Below are 18,363 nucleotides of genomic sequence, written 5' to 3' on the forward strand. Positions count from 1 at the left end.
ACAAGAGCGATAACTTTTGGTGGCCCCTTGTTTATAAATTGTTCTCACTTCCGTGACTCAGTTCTACTTATTTAATGCTTCCCTAGTATATCTGAGACAACACATTGTAACAGTATAGCATTTTAAAATTGAAAATTGACTTGACTGGGCAAAAGAGGACCCTGGACTTTTCTTTGACATATTTTTATTTATATATGTATTTTTGCCCCTCTATGTAACCCCGAATAAATTCTCTCTCGTACAGAATATTTTTCCACCCTAAAAGTAGCTTAATTGTTATCTTGGAGAAGGGACAGTTGTTTTTCTGTCTCTTAGATTTCTTTGTGGATTGTATTGTGATGTGATGATCAGGCTTTTTATTTTTTATTTTTTATTTTTGGAGAATAATTTAATTTGTATTTAAAATGATATTCCTCTTTGCTTCCACCTGCATAGCTGAATTAATATTCTGTGGATCTTTAATACGCTAGTGAAATCTCTCATTTAGAATGTTCGTATTTAGCATCTTCTTAAATACTTAAAAGCTTTTCCAACAGGTTATGCTTTGAAAATTTTCACCAGCACCCTAGATTTCACATTAATTATGATCTCTAAGATGCTTTTGAGAAATTTTTCTCTTGACTATTGACTTCAATGTGCATAAGTTCTTTTTCTGCCTCAGTGGTTCCCAACCACCTTTGATGCCCTGCACTTGTTCGTAAGGCAGAGACAGACTCCCAATTTGTAGTAGAGCCCCCTTCCTTAAAATCTGTCTTCTGGTCTCAGGCTAAATTGCATTATGGAACTTTGCAGGTTTCTTGGCACATGACATTGATTGAAAAGAGAATCCTAGATTTCACGGCCAGGAACCTTGTCTTCCTTCCTAAAGGACCGCCTCTCCAGTAGCTCAACCTGGAGGGGGTAATAAGGCCCAGGGGTGAGGCTTCTGGGTTGAGGTTGAGTTGGGGGCAAAGATGGCTTTGCCCTGGGGCCTTACCGTCACATATATATCCGGCTTGTGGCCATTCTGCTGCCACGCCACATGGCATTGATGACACAGGCCTCCTGGTGGAATGCTGCTTTTGCTAAGAAGTCCGCATGGAAGAAGAATAGCAGCAGCGTCATGTATGTCTGTGGGTCATTCAGTTGTAGCATGCTTTTAAAATTAGAAACACTGGCCCATGGTCACCTCAGGCTAGAAATTCCTCTTTTATTAGCTGGATTCGCTAAAGAGTCCAACCTGTTAGGGAAATATTCACATCACACTACTTATCCAGTGATCTCCAAACAAGATGTGGGGAAGTCTGGCAATAGGAAATGCTCAAGCTAATGATAAACAGTGCTTGATAGTGTGCCCCGGTGGTTAGCTTTGTTGTGATGGAAGGCTTGGAGATAATTATCATAGACCATTGGAAGTCACTACCAATCAAAGACATGTTACACAGGCCTGCAAGGTCACTATAGTGAAAAAGAAGCGCTTTAAATTTTATTGCAAGGAAAGTGTTACAAATTTGAAAAAAGAACCTCATAAACCCAGTTTTCAGAGGTGACTTGATTTCCATGTAGCCTGTCTTTACCTAATCATATTTTATTTTTGTAACTTACTTTAGCCTTCATGTGATGGTGATGTTGCCATTTCCTGGCACTGATCGCGCTATTGTATGATATTATCTAATTTCTCATACGCTCCCTCATGACTAAGAGAACTGTGAAGAGGGTAAAAGGTGTATGTAGGTTTGCTGGGGTGTGTTCAGGAGAGGCTTGTTCTCTTTCTGTTCTGAGAACAATAGGTGATGACTTCACAGTGTGTCCTGTGATTCACTCTACAGTTTGTCTTAAAAACCTGTGGTATAACAGAGTGCATTTTCCTTTAAGGCCACCAAAAGCTGTCTTTTTTCATCATGGGACAAGTCAGTACGATTTCATGTGAACAGCACTTTCAGAACCCTGTAACAAGGGCTTCTGAATAATGGAAATGTGCTGTTTAGGCACTGAAACAGCTGCCATGCTTTTGTGAAGGATGCATCTTTACAAAAATGACAAATTAAAGCCCAAATGCTCTGCTTGGCAACAGTTGGGTCAAAACATTTAAGTCATTAATTAGAAGGAACTGAAGGGGGGGGGAAATTTACACAAATACACAGTGTTGCAGACTCAACTTCATCTTGGAAATGCAACTGAATTAAAAAAAAATGAGGGCAGCCATCAAGTGGGTCCTGCCAAGCTTGTCATTTGCAAATAAATCAAAAGACCATCATCGCAGGAAGAACCAATGAATAGAGTTGCTTTGTCATTCTTTGATGGGCCCCCACACTCAAGCCTGCTATTAAAAATGAATGCATTCAAGAGACTCTGCATTAAGAACATAAACAATTAAGGGCACTTGAGTTGCTCTGCTGAGAGCTGCCACGAAGAAGATACAAGAGCTTTCTCCGGAGATGCAGGCCCCTGCAATCTGTCTCACGAGGAGCCAGAGAATAGGAGCAATTAGTGTTGCTATCTCCTCCCCGGCAGCCTTCAGCATGTTTTTTTTTTTTTCCTCCTTTATTTTAACCCCTCCTTTTTTAGAGGAGCTGCAAGTGTGAACGAGGAGCAGTGAAGGGATAGAGTCTGCGCCCATTTGGAAAGGGCTCAGATTTAGAATGCTGTCGGAGCTGCCAAGTGAGGGGGAGTTGGAACACAAAAGTTATTATCTGCCTGTAATTGGTGACTTATGTTCTGATTAATTGAGCCACTAAACAGTTTCTGTCATCTAGTAGTCTTTGTTTTGTTTTAATCATAGGGTTTTAGAAGGGGCGATATTACATTGCCATGGGTGGAGTCATTTAAATGAATATTGTTTGAGGTTGTTTCCCACAGCAGGCCAGTGTGTTCCGACACCCTCGGTTTGTGTACTTGTCTTGGTTTTGTTTTGTAAAAATGTGTGGAGAAGGCAGCCATAAAGTAGCAAGGTCTTGGCGAGAGGCAGGCCTGACCGCCCTGCTCCCCCTTGTTTCTGACCTGAGGCAAGTTTACTTTAACTTGTCAGTCCTTTTTCACTGGGGATCTGTGTGGCTTGAAGGTGAGGGAGTGTAGGTGTAAGAGGACCTGCTGTGTGCTGAGCAGTAGACTGCTGCAGTGATTAAGAGATGGCAGTGGTTCTCCAATTGTGGTTCTTGGTCCAATAACTTCACATTACCTGGGAACTTGCCTTAAATGCAGATGCCGGGGCCCAGACCTCCTGACTCAAACTCTGGGAGTGGAGCTTAGCCTTCTGTTTTGGCAGGTCTTTCAGGTGATCTCAGTGCACTCTTAAGTTTGAGAATCACTCATAACCTCGTTAACAGTTATAACCTCAACTTAAAGATACCCAAAGTTCTTTTCATTTGGATTTCTCTAAAATGTGATTAGTCATTTCATTGATGTAATTATATTTTAAACAGAAGGTTACTGTGATGCTTTAGGATTTAAGATAAAATTATCTTTTCGTGAGCGTATTGGCAAAGCAAGGTGCTATGGTAGGAGATAGTAAATCTGCGGAATAGGCCAAAGCACCTTTCCTCTGGTATAAAGGGGAGGGGTGTGTTGGAAGATTGCAGTGTTTTGCATACGTCATTTTGGGTATGTAGTTTTATTTAAATATCTTGAATTTTCTCTAGGTATATTAGATGTCATCTTCAGGAAATGAAGATGTATTTGTGGATGTGTTTTTATGGATTTTGTTCTATTGGTGGGCCAGATTATCTCATGTTAGTGCTAATGCACTAACTCTGCCTATGAAGGAGAGAACTAAAGTGCCATTTGGCTGTGACTTGCTTATCTATGGTTTGCAATTTATAACTGAGGTCTTATAAAATGCCTACTGTGCTTTACAGAGCACTTGACTCAGGGCAGCAAGGGTACAGTGCCTGTCATTGACAGACTGGGGCCACTGCTCACTGAGGGATGATATAGCCTTGGCCTTGTGCTGTTGCAGACCTCTTTGGGCTCTGTTGCTTTGCAAAAGAAGGCTGAATTTATCAGTTTTTTTGCTGGTCTTAAGTACATTCCAATTTCCCACTTCTTCCTGGAGAAGGGACTAGGCAAAGTATGTGGCTTATAATTTTGCTTTATGATCCTGGGTAAATCATTTCCTTTAGAGGCTGATTTCTCCATGTGCAATTTGAGGATTGTAAGAGGGCTGGGCACCCCAATGATTTCAGTGCTTGCCAGCATCGTCGTGACTCAGTGCCGCTGTTAATCAGAGGTGGTGTGGGCCTGACTGCCCTTTTCTCCCTTCCCGGTTTAATAATACATTTAGATAGTTAATCAAGGGTGGTGTTCACAAGGTCACTGGAGGGAGAAGAGAAGTCACCAATAACCCTACCACCCTAGCATAATCATTGTTTTTATTTTGGGTATCAACAGTACTTGGCCACATGTGAATGTTGTAAAACACACACACACACACACACACACACACACACACAGGCACACTAACATCACATCTTTGTTCTTCCCTTCCTGCTTCATCTAGTAAATGTGCTGGCCATTTAAGCATCATTATCATAAATATGACTTTAATGGTTGCTTGCCTTGCCTTTGGGTTGATGCAGTGTATTTAACTGTTCTAGTATTATTAGACAACTGATTTCTCAGGAGGGCAGATGTTAAGTTTTTCAGAAACTCTGCAGATGGTTGTGATGTGTTGAATTGCTGTTACATCTTTACCTGGCCTTTTCTCTTTGGCTTTGAAACTAGTGCTGCTGTGAATAGCTTCATGCGTGGAATGCTTTTCATTTGAACTATTTCCTTAGGATAAATTCTTACCAAAGAGTTTGAATAATTTCATGCTCTTGAAACACATTTCCCAGTTGCTTTCCAAGACGACTACCAATTTACTCTGTCATCAGTAATGTTAGGATTGTTTCAGTTTCTCAAAGTACTCATTATGGTTGGATTTTATTAATTTTGTTAGATAAACTAACTTAATTGGTGCTGAGTGACCTCCCTTACAACAAAATTTGTGTTTTGTTTGGTTCCTGGTGAGGTTGAACATTTTTTCTGTAGTTAATGTCATTTCACAGACTCAGAAACTTCTAGTCAGAGGGGATTTAGACAACATTTGTTTATTTTCTTAAGTGTACTTTGTTTTCATGTTCTTGCCCATCTATCTATTGCCAGACACTTCTTACCAAGATTGCACTGTGTTTTTCTCTTGGCTTCCTGCTTCGTTCAAGGAAACCAAAAGATCAGTTTGCCAGCCCTCAACATAAAGCAGCATTTTTTATGATCCATCAATTTGCAATTTAATGGTGGTGGAGTTTCTCCTCCCTAAGCTGACTTTGGGCAAGGTGCCATTGGATTGCTTTGAGACCATGGGCAATTACTCCTAAGCAGTCTTCACCCTGTTTTGAGCGTCAGACAGTACTCATTATATATTACTCTGTGTGTAGTAGAGAAGTGGGCAGACATTGGGGAGCGGCCTCTTCAGTCTTGTAATTAGACAAGGTGTAAAGGGTATGAAAAGGTAGAAAGTCAAGCTTTTAGAAATCATAAAATCCTAAAACTTATTTAAGTTCATATGCCCGGAACATGTTTTTAGCTGACCAGCTTTGCAAAATACACCAGGTTAGGTTCATTGCTGGCCTTTGAGATATTTGACCATATTTAATTCAGTTAAAATATACAGGTACATGAATTTATACCCAATAAGTATTTTTTAAAAAGGCCCAAAATGGAGTCACTTGTGCTAAGCCTCATATTGGCAAACCAATATTATTTTTTGCTAATAATTTCCTTTTTGTGCCTCCTTTCTACCTTTAAATACTTTTCCTTTTGTATACTTCTTTGGAACTCCTTTTTATTTGTTAGATTGGATGCTACCAGATTTCACAAATTATTGAATAAAGCCAATTATGTCTTCAAATTTACTCAGCTGAATTTTTTTTTTTTCAAATAAGATATGATTTCTTACTATAAACAGAGCCTGATTCTAACACTGTTTAGTAATGGCTTGTCTGGTTACATCTTGTTCATTGAGTTAAGGGTGTATGGGGATTCCATGTTAGTCAGTGAAGTATTCCTTTAAGGCACATTGACTGTGTACCCTCTATAGCCAGAGTTAGAGGCAAAAGGTACAGTGAGGTGCTGTATCAAAGCATTTAGTAGGAGTCTTGTTCTCATGCTTCCTTCCCATCTTGTTATGTTGAGAAGACTTGTATTCAGGAAGCTGTTAAGAATCTGTACAGAAACTTTATATAAGATATGATTTTAAACCTACAGGCTTAGTTTACCAAAGGACAGCAAATGCTGGAGGAATTTGAAAGACCTAGAGAAGAATTTGTTTATCGTTTCTGGGGTCAAGGGCAGCTTCTGACTAGATGTGAGGTAGGCCTTGGAGGGTTGGGATAGGACTATAGCTCTTTGTAATAGTTTAGCTGTAGTTAACACATTAGCTTACCTGATTTTGATGAAACAGTGAAGTAGATTGCTGATCAGTGAATAGATCTGTGGCCCAGCAGTTGAAGTAGCTTAAGAATACCTGTACTGATTTGCTGACGTGCAAACCAAGTTTTTGGATTATGAGGGCCTACCCTATTATCATGAGCAAATAAGTGAAAGGACTTGGCACTGGCAAGGAGAATAAAAGATGGTTCTGAACAGATAATTTGGACTTCTTCCTGTTGCCTCAGTGGGGCAGTGGCTATCTGTTAAGGTAAGGCTTGATGCTGAGGCTTTTACCCAGCTGGGTAAGTTTCTAGGCACAAAGGTTCCATGCAAATCTGGTTTGGGCGTAGCTTTTGAATGCTTAACTTACTGTTGTTGCCTTATAAGGTGTCAAATACAGGCACAGAAGAAGTTTATTTATAAGCACTTATGACTGACTATTAGCAGGTACTGAATACGTCTTCAGCCTTGGTCGGGAAAATGATTTCTAGGTGGAAAATACAGTTAGCCTGCAGTCTTTTTTCATCAGAGTTGTCTAGCCTTTGGAAGAGGTAGAAGGCAGTCAGAAAAGGTTTCAGAACTTATCTTAATACTTGCTTAAGCATGGTCAAGTATCCAGTTTAACCTGCGAGCAAACTCTGTGGTCAGGAATAGAAGCATGGGTGGAAAACATTACTTGTTAATTTGTCCTTAGTTAAAGGTTTTACCAGAATACTCTTGTGTTGAAGCAAAAGTTAATACTTAAGAATTATTGTTGGTTTTTATGCCACTATCAAGACTATTTCAAGGGCTGGGAGAAAAGGTCTGTGAAACCTTCCTGGAGTGGTGGTGTGATGTTTTAGAACTCTCGAAGCACTGTCAGGGAAACGAGCAGAATCGGACCTCCTAGAGGTAGGTACTCTCTCCTTATGGAGAAACCATGGCAGGTTAGAGAATTTCAAGGTAAATCAGAGGGGAGGCTTGAATTTAGGCTTCTTTGTTTCAAATCAAGCTCATTTGTCGGAGGACAGGTTAAGATTAGGGTTTAGCAACCTGGCAGAGGGAGGAGACAGCTCTGATGTGGTCCTCCTCTGTTGTTCTTATTTCCATTTCTTCTCCAGACCATTTATTTAGAATTCCCAGGACAGATGTTATAGCTTTTCATGCTTCTTCATCAGTTTGAGCTTTGATTTAACCCTCTTCTTCCTGTTTAAGTCTTACCTACTCTAACCCAATTTATATTATCTATGCTTTAATCTGCACTTCTTTTTTATTCTGTTTTTAATAACTTTAATATTATTGAAAGTTTTCAGGTTCATTCCATTCACACCAGAATTTAATAGTCCCCTGACAGTTAAGTTTAGGTCTACCTTGAAGCCACTATATGTAATAACATATAATTATGAATTAAAGAGGTCATCTTTTTTTCTTAAACCAAAATAAATTTCATCAAGGTCAAGTAGTAAGTATAGAAAGTAACAACTGTAGCTAGCACTAGAAGAGAATTAAGAATGACATCTGTAATTTGGGGGTGTTTTAATTCTGACCCAAAGGCAATGAACATAATAATATTCTTTAGTTTGACCACATAAAAACTTAAAGTTATGCCCAGCAAAAAATCTATAGTAAGCAAGGTTGAAAGTCAAGTGACAAGCTGGAAACACTTTGGAAAAGAGTCAGTATTTATCATATGGAAAGAACTGCTACACAAAAAAGACAGTGATGAATAAATACCAAAGGAAAAAATAGAGAAAGGAAAAAATACAGTGGGCCAGTAAATATATGAAAAGATGTTTAACTTCAGGAAGAATCCAAGTAATGCAAATAAAAGCGAGGTCATTTTTTTTAATCTATTAGATGGATAAAGATTTTTTTAAAAGGTCAGCAAAACCTAATATTGACACAGTGGGAGAGCACACACCCTCACAGACTGGCGATGATGTAAATTGCTAGGCAGTTTATCAGTCTGCATTCTAATTTAAAATATGCATACATGTCGACCTAGCACTTTGACTGCTGGGGCTTCCTTTTAGAGATCTATGTAGAGGGTTATTCAGTATGGAATATTAAGTGTGGAAACTGGGATGAAACAAATACCAGGGGTGGTTAAATACTAGTATGGTTGTATAGTGAAATACACTGATGATGTCTTTATTCATATCTGTATTTATTGAGTGGGAGGGTGTACATGACAAATTTTTGAGTGGAAATAACAAATTATAGAAAAACTATAGTGGGACCCGTGCTATAAAAATGTATTTCTCTGCTCTGGGCTTGTACACATAAATAGCAAGAATCTGGAATGATGCTTCTTCCCAGAATCACCAAAATGTTCCTCAGGGTTATCCTTGGATGATAGATGTAGAGTTCTTTTAACTTTCTTTTATATGTGTGTGTGCTATTAAAGTGAGGATTAATCATTTTTAACATTGGAAAACCTTAAGTGTGAATTTTGGAGTAGGGACAGGTGCAGAATGTTGTTGGGATGTATGGTAGGTAGGGAGAGAGTGGGGAGCAAGGACCTAAGAGTTTATGAAGGTCATTCCTACTTCCTTACATAAACTGAAATATATAGTGTAGAACACTGGCAAAGGAAAGGGAGCTTGCTCTTGCTTTCGAGGAGAGCAATGACCTTGAGTTAGCTTGAGTGAGTGGCTAAGATCAGATGAATTGGGTGGGGCTGCCCACTACTGTTTTTGCACCTGGTACAGCTGCAACCTTTTTGCATGTATCTATTTGCACTGCTGGTTAAAGTAAGGTCGTGGGTTTGTTCTCTATACTTGTCATTTCACCTTCTAGTACTACATTTCTTACAAGGCCCGAGCTGGAACCCTCCCTCATTGGTGGTCAGGGAGAGTTGAACTGGGTTGGCCTAAATCCAGTCCCGTCACACCAAGGGCCTTGTTGCCCAAACCGGAATCGTTAGAGCACAAAAAGCAGCTCTTTTTTTCTGTACTTGATTATATGGTTCTGAGGTTTCTACTTTATCTTACTCATTCTATTCTCTGTTTCTCAAGGGCATGGCTGCGTGCTTCATAATTTTCTTGTGATCCTTTTCATCGCCTCATTCACTAACAGGTGACATTAGTAAGCATTGACAGAAAATGATGAAATAAATAAAGTCAATGCTGGGACTCTTTAGATGGGCTTTTGTTTCTTTTTCTTTTTTAAAGGCAGAGCTGGTCTTCAGAATTAGAGGAAAGCAGAGCTGCTTTGCATCGCTGAAGGATGTTGGAGGTTGGGCAGGCAGATGGATTCTACCCTAGAGTGGAAGCAGAGCACCCTTTATTCCCTCCCTTGTCAGTTTGTTCCTTGTAGCAGCGGGTCCTTCTGGATTTGGAGCTGAGCAGAGACTCTTCCTGCTTTTCTTTAGAACAGCCCATGCTGCAGATACCCAGAGCATGTTTGATTATGTTCAGCTGAACTGTGGGCCCTGTCAGTAAGGGCTTCACATTCGTTGCTGAATTGTGAAAATTTACGGGTACCATGAATGTCTCCATTTTGAATGTCTCTCAGGACTTGAGTCCTGTTTCAGCAGTATTTTCTTGTTTGAAATTTGGAGATTTAGTTGAGGCTACTAACATTAGTCATGTTTCAGTTATGCAAGAGTTGGGACAAGTGGGAAGGAAGTCTGTGGTCTCCTTCAGCTCTCTCACTCTAGACCTTATCTTGAAAGCCGGACTGCTTTGACAGTGCTTCTGATCATTTGGTTTCTGACACTGGTTTGAATGAACTTGCTCTAACTACATAAATGTGCCATGGTATGCCATAATTGAATAAATATATGAAGGGGTTTGCAATCACCAGGTTAAATGTTCATATGGCTTTAAACCACATAGAGTTTCCAATTCAATTAAACTACTCATTATCTCCTATTTAAGTGAACAATAAAGCGTGCAGTTATGTCTTGTTTTGCAAGTGGGATTAATATCTAGTTTATCTCAAGAAAAATATTAGTAACAGCTTGGGAAAGCAATTTTATACCCTCAGGAGTCGAAGTAGTGGAGGGCTAAAGTGTTGGGTATGAAGTTTTATCTTTCTGAAGTGATTATAAAGTTATACTAAACATTTATATTGTTTTGTCTTTATAGACTGAAATCGCCAAGAGATTGAATACAATTTGTGCACAAGTCATCCCATTTCTGTCTCAGGAAGTAAGTAAAACTGTTCAGCTGTTAAAGTGCAATTATGTTGCTTCTCTGTTTGCAAATTAGCTAGTTTTAAGATGTTAATTTTATCACAAGGAACAAGTGTGAAGAACATCTGTTACAGCTGAAGTGTGTAAACCCCCTGCTATTTCATCTAACAGATCTGAGGGCACACTGTAGAAGTGGTGACAATAGCTCAACCTCAAATTAATTTTTTTCTATGGAAAACTGCGAAGTGACTATCAAATATAAAGCTTTTTTTTTTTCTTTTTTCTTTTTTTTTTTCTTTTTGAGTATAAGCTTGATAGCGGCCGGTGATTCCAAGTGTCCTTTCTCTAGTTCCTTCGGGATTGATTTGACCGTAGAAGCATGTATTTCATTTGCACTTGCACAGTGGTTGACTTAATGCTGCCGTGGAGGCAGTGGATGTTAGTACTCAGAGATAAAATAAGTGTTCATGTTACCTTACTTTATGGAGTCATTTACATTATAAGTTATTTCATTAAGTTACAGAGTCATATATGTTTTAACCTTAATATTTTGAGAGGGAGAGACTCTTAAGGAATAATCTATGAAATTGACTCAAAACCAATATATTTTAGTTTGGCCTTAAAGTTTATTTACTTTTGGATACAAGCTCATAAATGCTAAACTGTTTTAGGTGCGTACAGGATACATATATCTTGAGACAATGAAAAAAGCTTATTGGACTTAGAGCTGGAATACTGTGTGTCTGTTCTAATTGGCATCTACTGCTCCGTGCTGGATAGCACCATCTCTGCTATTGTAGTGGCCTCTTCCACATAACAGTTACTTGATGCTACAGTTTAGATTTGTTGGCCTTTTGAGTTGTGGTGTTGTGTTATTAGCCTTTAGTAATTCTGGTCTGTGCTATAGTCTCATGCCTCCCAAAGCAAAGGTGTGGCTTTGTTTTTACTTGTGGGTGCAGTTGGGTAGAATGCAGGGTGTTTCCAGTCTGTGAACTAAGAGTGAGGGTCCTTCCTTTTCCCTATGAAGGGCGAAAAATCTAAAAGGCTGAAGAAGGAGAGGAATTCCCACCAGAGTTTCCAAAAACTGAGTGGGCTGAGATGTATTGACCTGAGAAGTGCTGATGGATTTAGTATTTAAATTTTAAGTATCAAGATGGGCATTTAAAAATGGCCGTATACCTTACCTGCTCAAACTTATCATAGTGAACCCCTTCTGCACACCATGGTGATCTTCCAAATTCCATACTCTTCATTTTCTAAGGCCTCAGTTTATCATTTTTGATGTCCTTTTTGACTAAATCATTCTGAGCCAGTTTTCCCCTTCAGAATTTGAGTGATGATTGGTGTTGGTTAGAAATAAGGGAAGCACAGTTCTGAGTTTTCCTTTTCCTGTTGTGCATGTATTCTGTGAAATAATATGTGCTAAAGAAACTGCATTTAAATCCATTGTCTTTTTGTTGTTATCTAAGGTACGATGAAGTTCTTGGCTGCCTTGCTAACAACACTTTTTCTTTTCATTGTTTTCAAAGCATCAACAACAGGTGGCGCAGGCTGTTGAACGTGCCAAACAGGTGACCATGGCAGAGTTGAATGCCATCATCGGGGTACGTGGCCTACCAGGTCTACCTCCTACAGTGTGTATAACCAGCTTTCATTTCTTATTAATTTAATGGCTTAATATATATATATGTATGTGTATATATATGTATATATACATACATATATATATAAATAAAATATTGTGTAGCTTAACTGATCGATTTGATAAGGGTGGGAGGAGGAGCAGATTTCAGGTATGCTGAGGCGTGTAGGGGAAGAGCAATAATTAGCATAAGGGAGTTGATAGGAGAAGGAAGCTCAATCTACTTTTTAATAGGAAAATAAATATCGTTTATCCTGTGACACTTAAACCACCTTTGCTTCAATCGGTTAAAAAAAAAGCTTTAGGTTAGAGTTTTAAATTCTTATTCTTTAGATTACAGTGAGGTCAAGACACCTCTCATTTAGTTATCTTCGCTTTTGCCTCTTTCCTAGAGTATTGGAACCTGTATAACTGCTCTTTCTCTTCCCTACCTCTTTATGAATTTTTAAGTGGTACCCCAATGAAACGAACACTCTTCTTGCTGTTGAAGTAGTGATAGTGTGCCCTAGTGTCCTCTAGCCTTTCACCAGGTTTCTGCTTTCCTGTGTTGAGTTCAGTTATTGCTCCTCGCTGGCGAAGGGTTGTCAATCACAAGTCATTTGCTCTGCATTAATGAGCCTGGTGAACCATGCGGTCGGTCCATCCCCTGCATGAGTTCATCCCCCCTCCTCCACTGCAGGATCCGGGGTGGTTCTCAGGTTTTCTGCTTTTCCAGACTAAATGAAAGAAGTAGCTGAAACAAGGGATGGTCCTTTCTGATTTTATTCATATGTGAGTGCCTTGAGCGGATTCAAATCACTCATTTATCAATTTATGTTAATTGCTTGTGAGAAGATGCCCTGCTGGTCTTTATAGTTCCCTCAGACACTTTGTAATGATAATTAGACATGCTGCTGTACGGATTAAGAGTGCCATAGTCCAATGACGACCACAGACAATGGAACCAGTTAATCCATCAGGGTTTAAAATTACATCCCAACTGGAGATGGAGAAAAAACATAAGAGCCAAGGAGGATTAAAGAATGAGCCTCAGCTTGAAAACTCTCCTTTCATCAGTTTCTCAATTGCAGATCTGCAGTCGGGTTGCCTGTGGTAAGCTATTGGCAGTCAATTAGGTGAAATAAACTGGGAGGGTGACCTTCATTTCCTTTTAATAGCTTTTTCCTCCCTGAAATGGGGAGCTTCAGTGGATTTTCAGCTTAAATTTTATTCAAGCTGCTTTATTACACTTGACAGCTTAGCTCTGCATAAACAATTCTCCTCTCCTCCCCCCAGTTCCAGGCTCTGCATTTCTTCCCCTTTAGTATCACATTTTTGACTGTTACTTAGTGGGCTCTCTAATCACATTCAACAAAAAACACAATTACATCTGCATTTGTCTGCTGCCTTCTGTACCCTTTTCTTGTGTAATGAATTGCTTTATTTCAGAGATCAAATCAAATATTCACTGGTACTTTTGCATGTACCATGTTTGATTAGCAAAGACTAATAGCAAATTGTACTTGTAGCTTGAGCACAGAATTTTTTAACCCAAATGAATGAGGATGGAAAAGCCTGTTTTGATTAAAGGAAAATATATGCAAAGCAGTTCTCAAGTACCCAGTTAAACTTTGTAGAACATGTTTGTTTTCTGAATTTTTATATATTTTTTGATGGTAAAATGCGTATTTTTAAATTCTTAAAGGCGCTGCCCTGTCTGAAACCTTAGAAAGGAGGAAATTGTATTAACCAGATGTTTATAGGTAATACTCATTTCGAGTGGAATAAAAATAAAAATAGCAGGTCGTTTTAGAAGGGCAGATGAATCGCTAATTTTATGAATGGCTTTAGTCCAGGAAACATGTTGTTGAGATTATAAAGGCAGATTAGCTCTGCTAGCTAGCAACAATAACCCAAATCAGTGAATTGGGCCCAGCACAAGACTTAATGCCAATTGCATGTCTTTAGCATACTGGCATCCGTGGTTTTTATAATTGTAATTTTTGGATCAGTATATTAATTTATGTCAGAAGGCTCTTTTAAAGTTTGTAGTGATCAATAATTATCCTACACCATAAGTTTTATGCTCTGGCATATGCTTCATTTTTGCTTGAAAGGAATTGCATGCGTCCTGGAAAATTGAAGTAGCATAAAATTGGGTTGACAATTCAGCGGACCTTTGCACCCCTTCATTGAACATGCAGTGTGTCAACCTGTCTCCCCAGAGGGGAGGAGGCTCCAGGAGGCTGTCTGTTCCTACAAGCAGCAGCTGCGCGCAGAGTAAATGCAGCCTGGTTTGATAGCAGCTGTCAGTATTGTTCAGGGACCGACTTAGGGTAAAGAACAATGGGAGAGGCCACGCTCTTCATCTGCATCGACTTTCAGGCTAAGAAAAGAAATAGTAATTTAACGGTTTAGACATCTATTACAAGTGTGAAAGATCATGAAAGAGTACCCTTTAAAATGCAAATGAGCCGAAACATTCTCATTCCCTTTAAGGTACAGTCAGGGAGCTTACTGCTTGCTTGACAGGGCTAAAGATATTTCTCTTTAGCAAACCTGGAGAAAGTCACATCTTCTCTAGGACACCAAGCTTCTATCTAGGTAAACTCAGTTTGTGTCCTGGGACTATGCATACTCTTAAGAGGAAGAGAGAGATTGCTTTTCCCCATTGTTGTTGAGTGAATCGATGGTACCCATTTCTCATCAGCACAAAAAACTTAGTCATCATCTCTGATGGAAAGTACAGACTTAAATCTTTGTCACCGCGGCACCTGCCTTCAACTTTCATACGTTACTGGTATGTAAGAAAAATAAATTTCTTAGTTGATATTTGGAGAAACTATTGAAATATTTTTGCTATAGAAATTTTTAAATAGCTTTCACTGATAGAAAATTCTGTAATTGGCAGAATGATAATTGCAGCACTGCCTTTTGAATTTTGCTTTTTATAGATTCTTTTGCTATTAAACATGCTATCTTCTTGTAACAGTAGAAGAGTTTAATAATGCAGAGATCTTAATAGGCACAGGGTTTATTTGTTTTGACACATAGCTCACTCGTGCTTTGGAAAACAAGTTCATTGTGTGAAGGGAACTTACTCATTTGAGACCTTGACTTTTTTTTTTTTAACATCAGAATAGTTTCCACAATTTAAACAGCATCCTTCGCAAAGATTTTTTTTAAATTTGGAACTCTATTAAAAATGCTCAAAACAAAATAGATTAGCAAATGATGTAACACTTTATTTGTGGGATAGTTAACGGCTACCTGAAGACAGAGAAAATTGACTGAAGGACTCCTTAAGATCACTCCCCACTGTCCTGTTTGGGGAGTTTGGAACAAAGAGCTCTCATCTATCTGCTCTGATATTAAATAATTAATTTTAGTTGAATTTGGGATTCTAGATAACTAGTTTTACCTTTCAATCAGATCTATATGACAATTGATAAATATCACGTAAGTATAGATTTAGATACATGTCTGCACACGGGGATTTTTTTTTTAATTTGGGTATATTGAGATGTAGTGAAATGCACAGATCTTAGCATGTACAGTTTGATCATTTTGGATGCAGCAGGTACAACTCCTGTAATCATGCTCCTCTCAGAGTGCAGATTGTTTCCATCACCCTGTGACATTTCCTTGTCCTTCTTTTCAGCTAGTTTCCCCCAACTCCCTCAAGAAAATGGTTGATTTTTTTATTGAGTAGTAAAAAGTAGTGGAGTGTGATTTTCCTTTTTAAAGAGAACAGTTGCATAGTTGTATATCTGTTTCTAACCTAGTGTCTGCTATCCAGCTTCGTGGTGTTTTGTGCTGATCTTTCTAAGAGTATTTGTATTGTATAATCTGGGGCAGTGTGTGGGCCTAGAATCAGATGGTCTTGAGTAGGACATTTGGTACTACCACTTTTTAGCTTTGTGACCTTGTATAATCAGTTTATCTCTTATCAGTATCCCCATCTATAGATGAATAGTACTGTCTACCTTGAATGGCTTTTTGGGGATAAGACCCTGGCTGGCAGCCTTGACCCAGCATGTGGTCCCGACTCCCTGAACTGTAGTTTCGTCTGCCTGGTTTCTCTAAGTGGCTGTAGCAGATCTTGTGGGTCCAGTTGGTCAAGCTCCCTGTGAGAGGTGGCTGCTCCTGCAGCTGGTCACCTCCTCCTTTGTCTTTTCTAATGGTTAAATGGATGCTGGTATTTGAGATAAGACCCAGCCAGTTTCTCTGCTTCCTCCATTATGTCGTTGTGCATGAATGACCTTTAAAGTTCAAAATCGAAGAGGTAAAGTTAAGTTTTGGAAACAAGAGAGAATTGAGAAGCAAAAATGTGAGGACAAGACTTCGTTGGCTTCCTTTAGTGGAAAGAGGAGGGGGAACAGGGCCTTTACTGGCACTGAGAGGTTGGCAGGGATCCTTGTGATAGAATTGGAAGAAGAGACAAGAATTAGAAGAGATGTCCAGGTGCCCAGTGAGTATGGGTTGTCCTTCCCTCCCATACCACAAAACTCTATATAGATTTCTGATAGCTGCTTCAATGCTAACTGTGTATGTAAGAGAATTTGAGCAATTTCCCATTCCAAATGGCTGTGAACTTCAGGACTAAGAAATTTAGGGTTAATGTAGGTAAACTTTGTTTGTTTGTTTATTTCTCTTTTATTTAGACATAATCTAAATTTATTTTTCATGATATAACTTCTGTCAAGGGCTATGGGACTCAGGTTTGGGGCTCCATTTTTGGTCAGATTTGTATATTCCTACTTCATAGGCAAATTTGAATTCTCTGCACTTTAAAACAATATAGTATGAAAAGAAGTGTAGAGTATTTTGTGATGTCCGGGTCTGTATGTTTGTGTAGGGAATGGCTGTGAATACAAACTCCTGATGGTTCTATAGCAGGAGCCTTTCTGTCCTTAAGAGATTGAGTTGTAGACCTAAAGGGCTCCCCATTGTTGTATGAGATGATTGGTTTAAGGATTAGTAAAATGTTGGATTATTTTTCTCCTCTGGCTGTAGCCGGCAGCTATCTATAGGATTGTAGTGTGTGAAGTTTAAGAGGATGAGGTTAGCCTCTTATTCTTATGAGTATGCAGTTAATCCCTGGAAAGCCCATCAATAACCCAGCTGTAAGTTTCTTTATAAAACAGATTCGCCCTAGGAGAATAATGCAAGGCTTGCTACCAAGAAGAGAGAACAAAATGGCTACAACTTGGATCTTCTAGTTCTTCTAACTTCTATTTAGGGATATATACCCTCCACTTAAATTCCAGTGGTCCGGCCCTTTTATTAACTTTGCAAAGGGAAGGAACAGTATTGCAAAGAAGTCTTTTATGCATCTTCTCCTTTGGTTCAAATTAGTTTTTTCCTGAGAGTACAGCTAGGTATCTCTGACAGATGCATGGCATGGCTTCGATGTCTGGGTTCTTCTTCTGAATAGTCAGAGTGCTTTTTAGTTAATAGAAAACTTGTCGAATCATTGTTTACATTTTAATTCCCCATATATTTTCATATGATTTGTACTTGATTTTTTGGGAAAAAACACTATTTTCCCTCTTTCAGAATAGAGAGCAGAGCACTCCATTTTAATGGAGTTAGATCTATGTGTTGTTTTTTTTTTTTCCCAAGATACATAAGTTTCATACTATGAAATTCACTCTTTTTTAAAGCATATAGCTCAGTGGTTTTTGTATATTCACACACTTGTACAGTTGTCACTACTACCTAATCCTAGAACATTTGTAAGACTACAGAAAGAAATCCCATATCCCCGTTAGCAATCAGTCCTCTTGCCCCATCTCTCCTCAGCCTCTGCATCCACCAATCTTTCTGTCTCTAGATTTGTCTATTCTGAACATTTCACATAAACGGAATCATATATGTGTCCTTTTGTGTCTGGCTTCTTTCATGTAACATAATGTTTTCAAGTTTTATTCATATCGTAGTTTGTACTTCAATCCTTTTTTATTGATGAGTGATACTCCATTGTATCAGTGTACGACATTTGTTAATTCACTCATCAGTTGATGAACATTGAGGTTGTTTTTACCTTTTGGCTATTACAAATAATGCAGCAGTGAACATTTGTGTACATGTTTTTGTGTGGACGTGTTTTCTCAGGTCTGTAGCTAGGAGTGGAATCGCTAGGTCGTATGGTAACTCTTTGTTTAACTTTGTGAGCAATGGCCAGATTGTTTTCCAGAGTAGTGGATGAGAATTCCATTTCTCTGCATCTTATCTG

At 38.9% G+C, this 18,363-nt stretch overlaps 1 protein-coding gene across 13 annotated transcripts in view; it reads left to right on the forward strand.

Moving 5' to 3' along the window:
* TLE1 (TLE family member 1, transcriptional corepressor) overlaps window positions 1-18,363 on the forward strand; it is an 82,028-nt gene that overhangs the window by 16,704 nt on the left and 46,961 nt on the right. For 7 of the 13 annotated variants that reach the window (XM_016158642.2, XM_036238452.1, XM_016158640.2 and 4 more), the window contains exons 5-6: window positions 10,458-10,520; window positions 12,034-12,108. In XM_016158642.2, coding sequence (XP_016014128.1) covers window positions 10,458-10,520; window positions 12,034-12,108 — 138 coding nt within the window. Of the gene's footprint in view, window positions 1-10,457; window positions 10,521-12,033; window positions 12,139-18,363 lie in introns of all 13 variants that reach the window. The other 6 variants (XM_016158644.2, XM_016158639.2, XM_036238451.1 and 3 more) reach the window with 1 other exon arrangement.

Source organism: Rousettus aegyptiacus, unplaced genomic scaffold, assembly GCF_014176215.1.
Source record: "Rousettus aegyptiacus isolate mRouAeg1 unplaced genomic scaffold, mRouAeg1.p scaffold_m13_p_3, whole genome shotgun sequence".
Classification (NCBI taxonomy): Eukaryota; Metazoa; Chordata; class Mammalia; order Chiroptera; family Pteropodidae; genus Rousettus; species Rousettus aegyptiacus.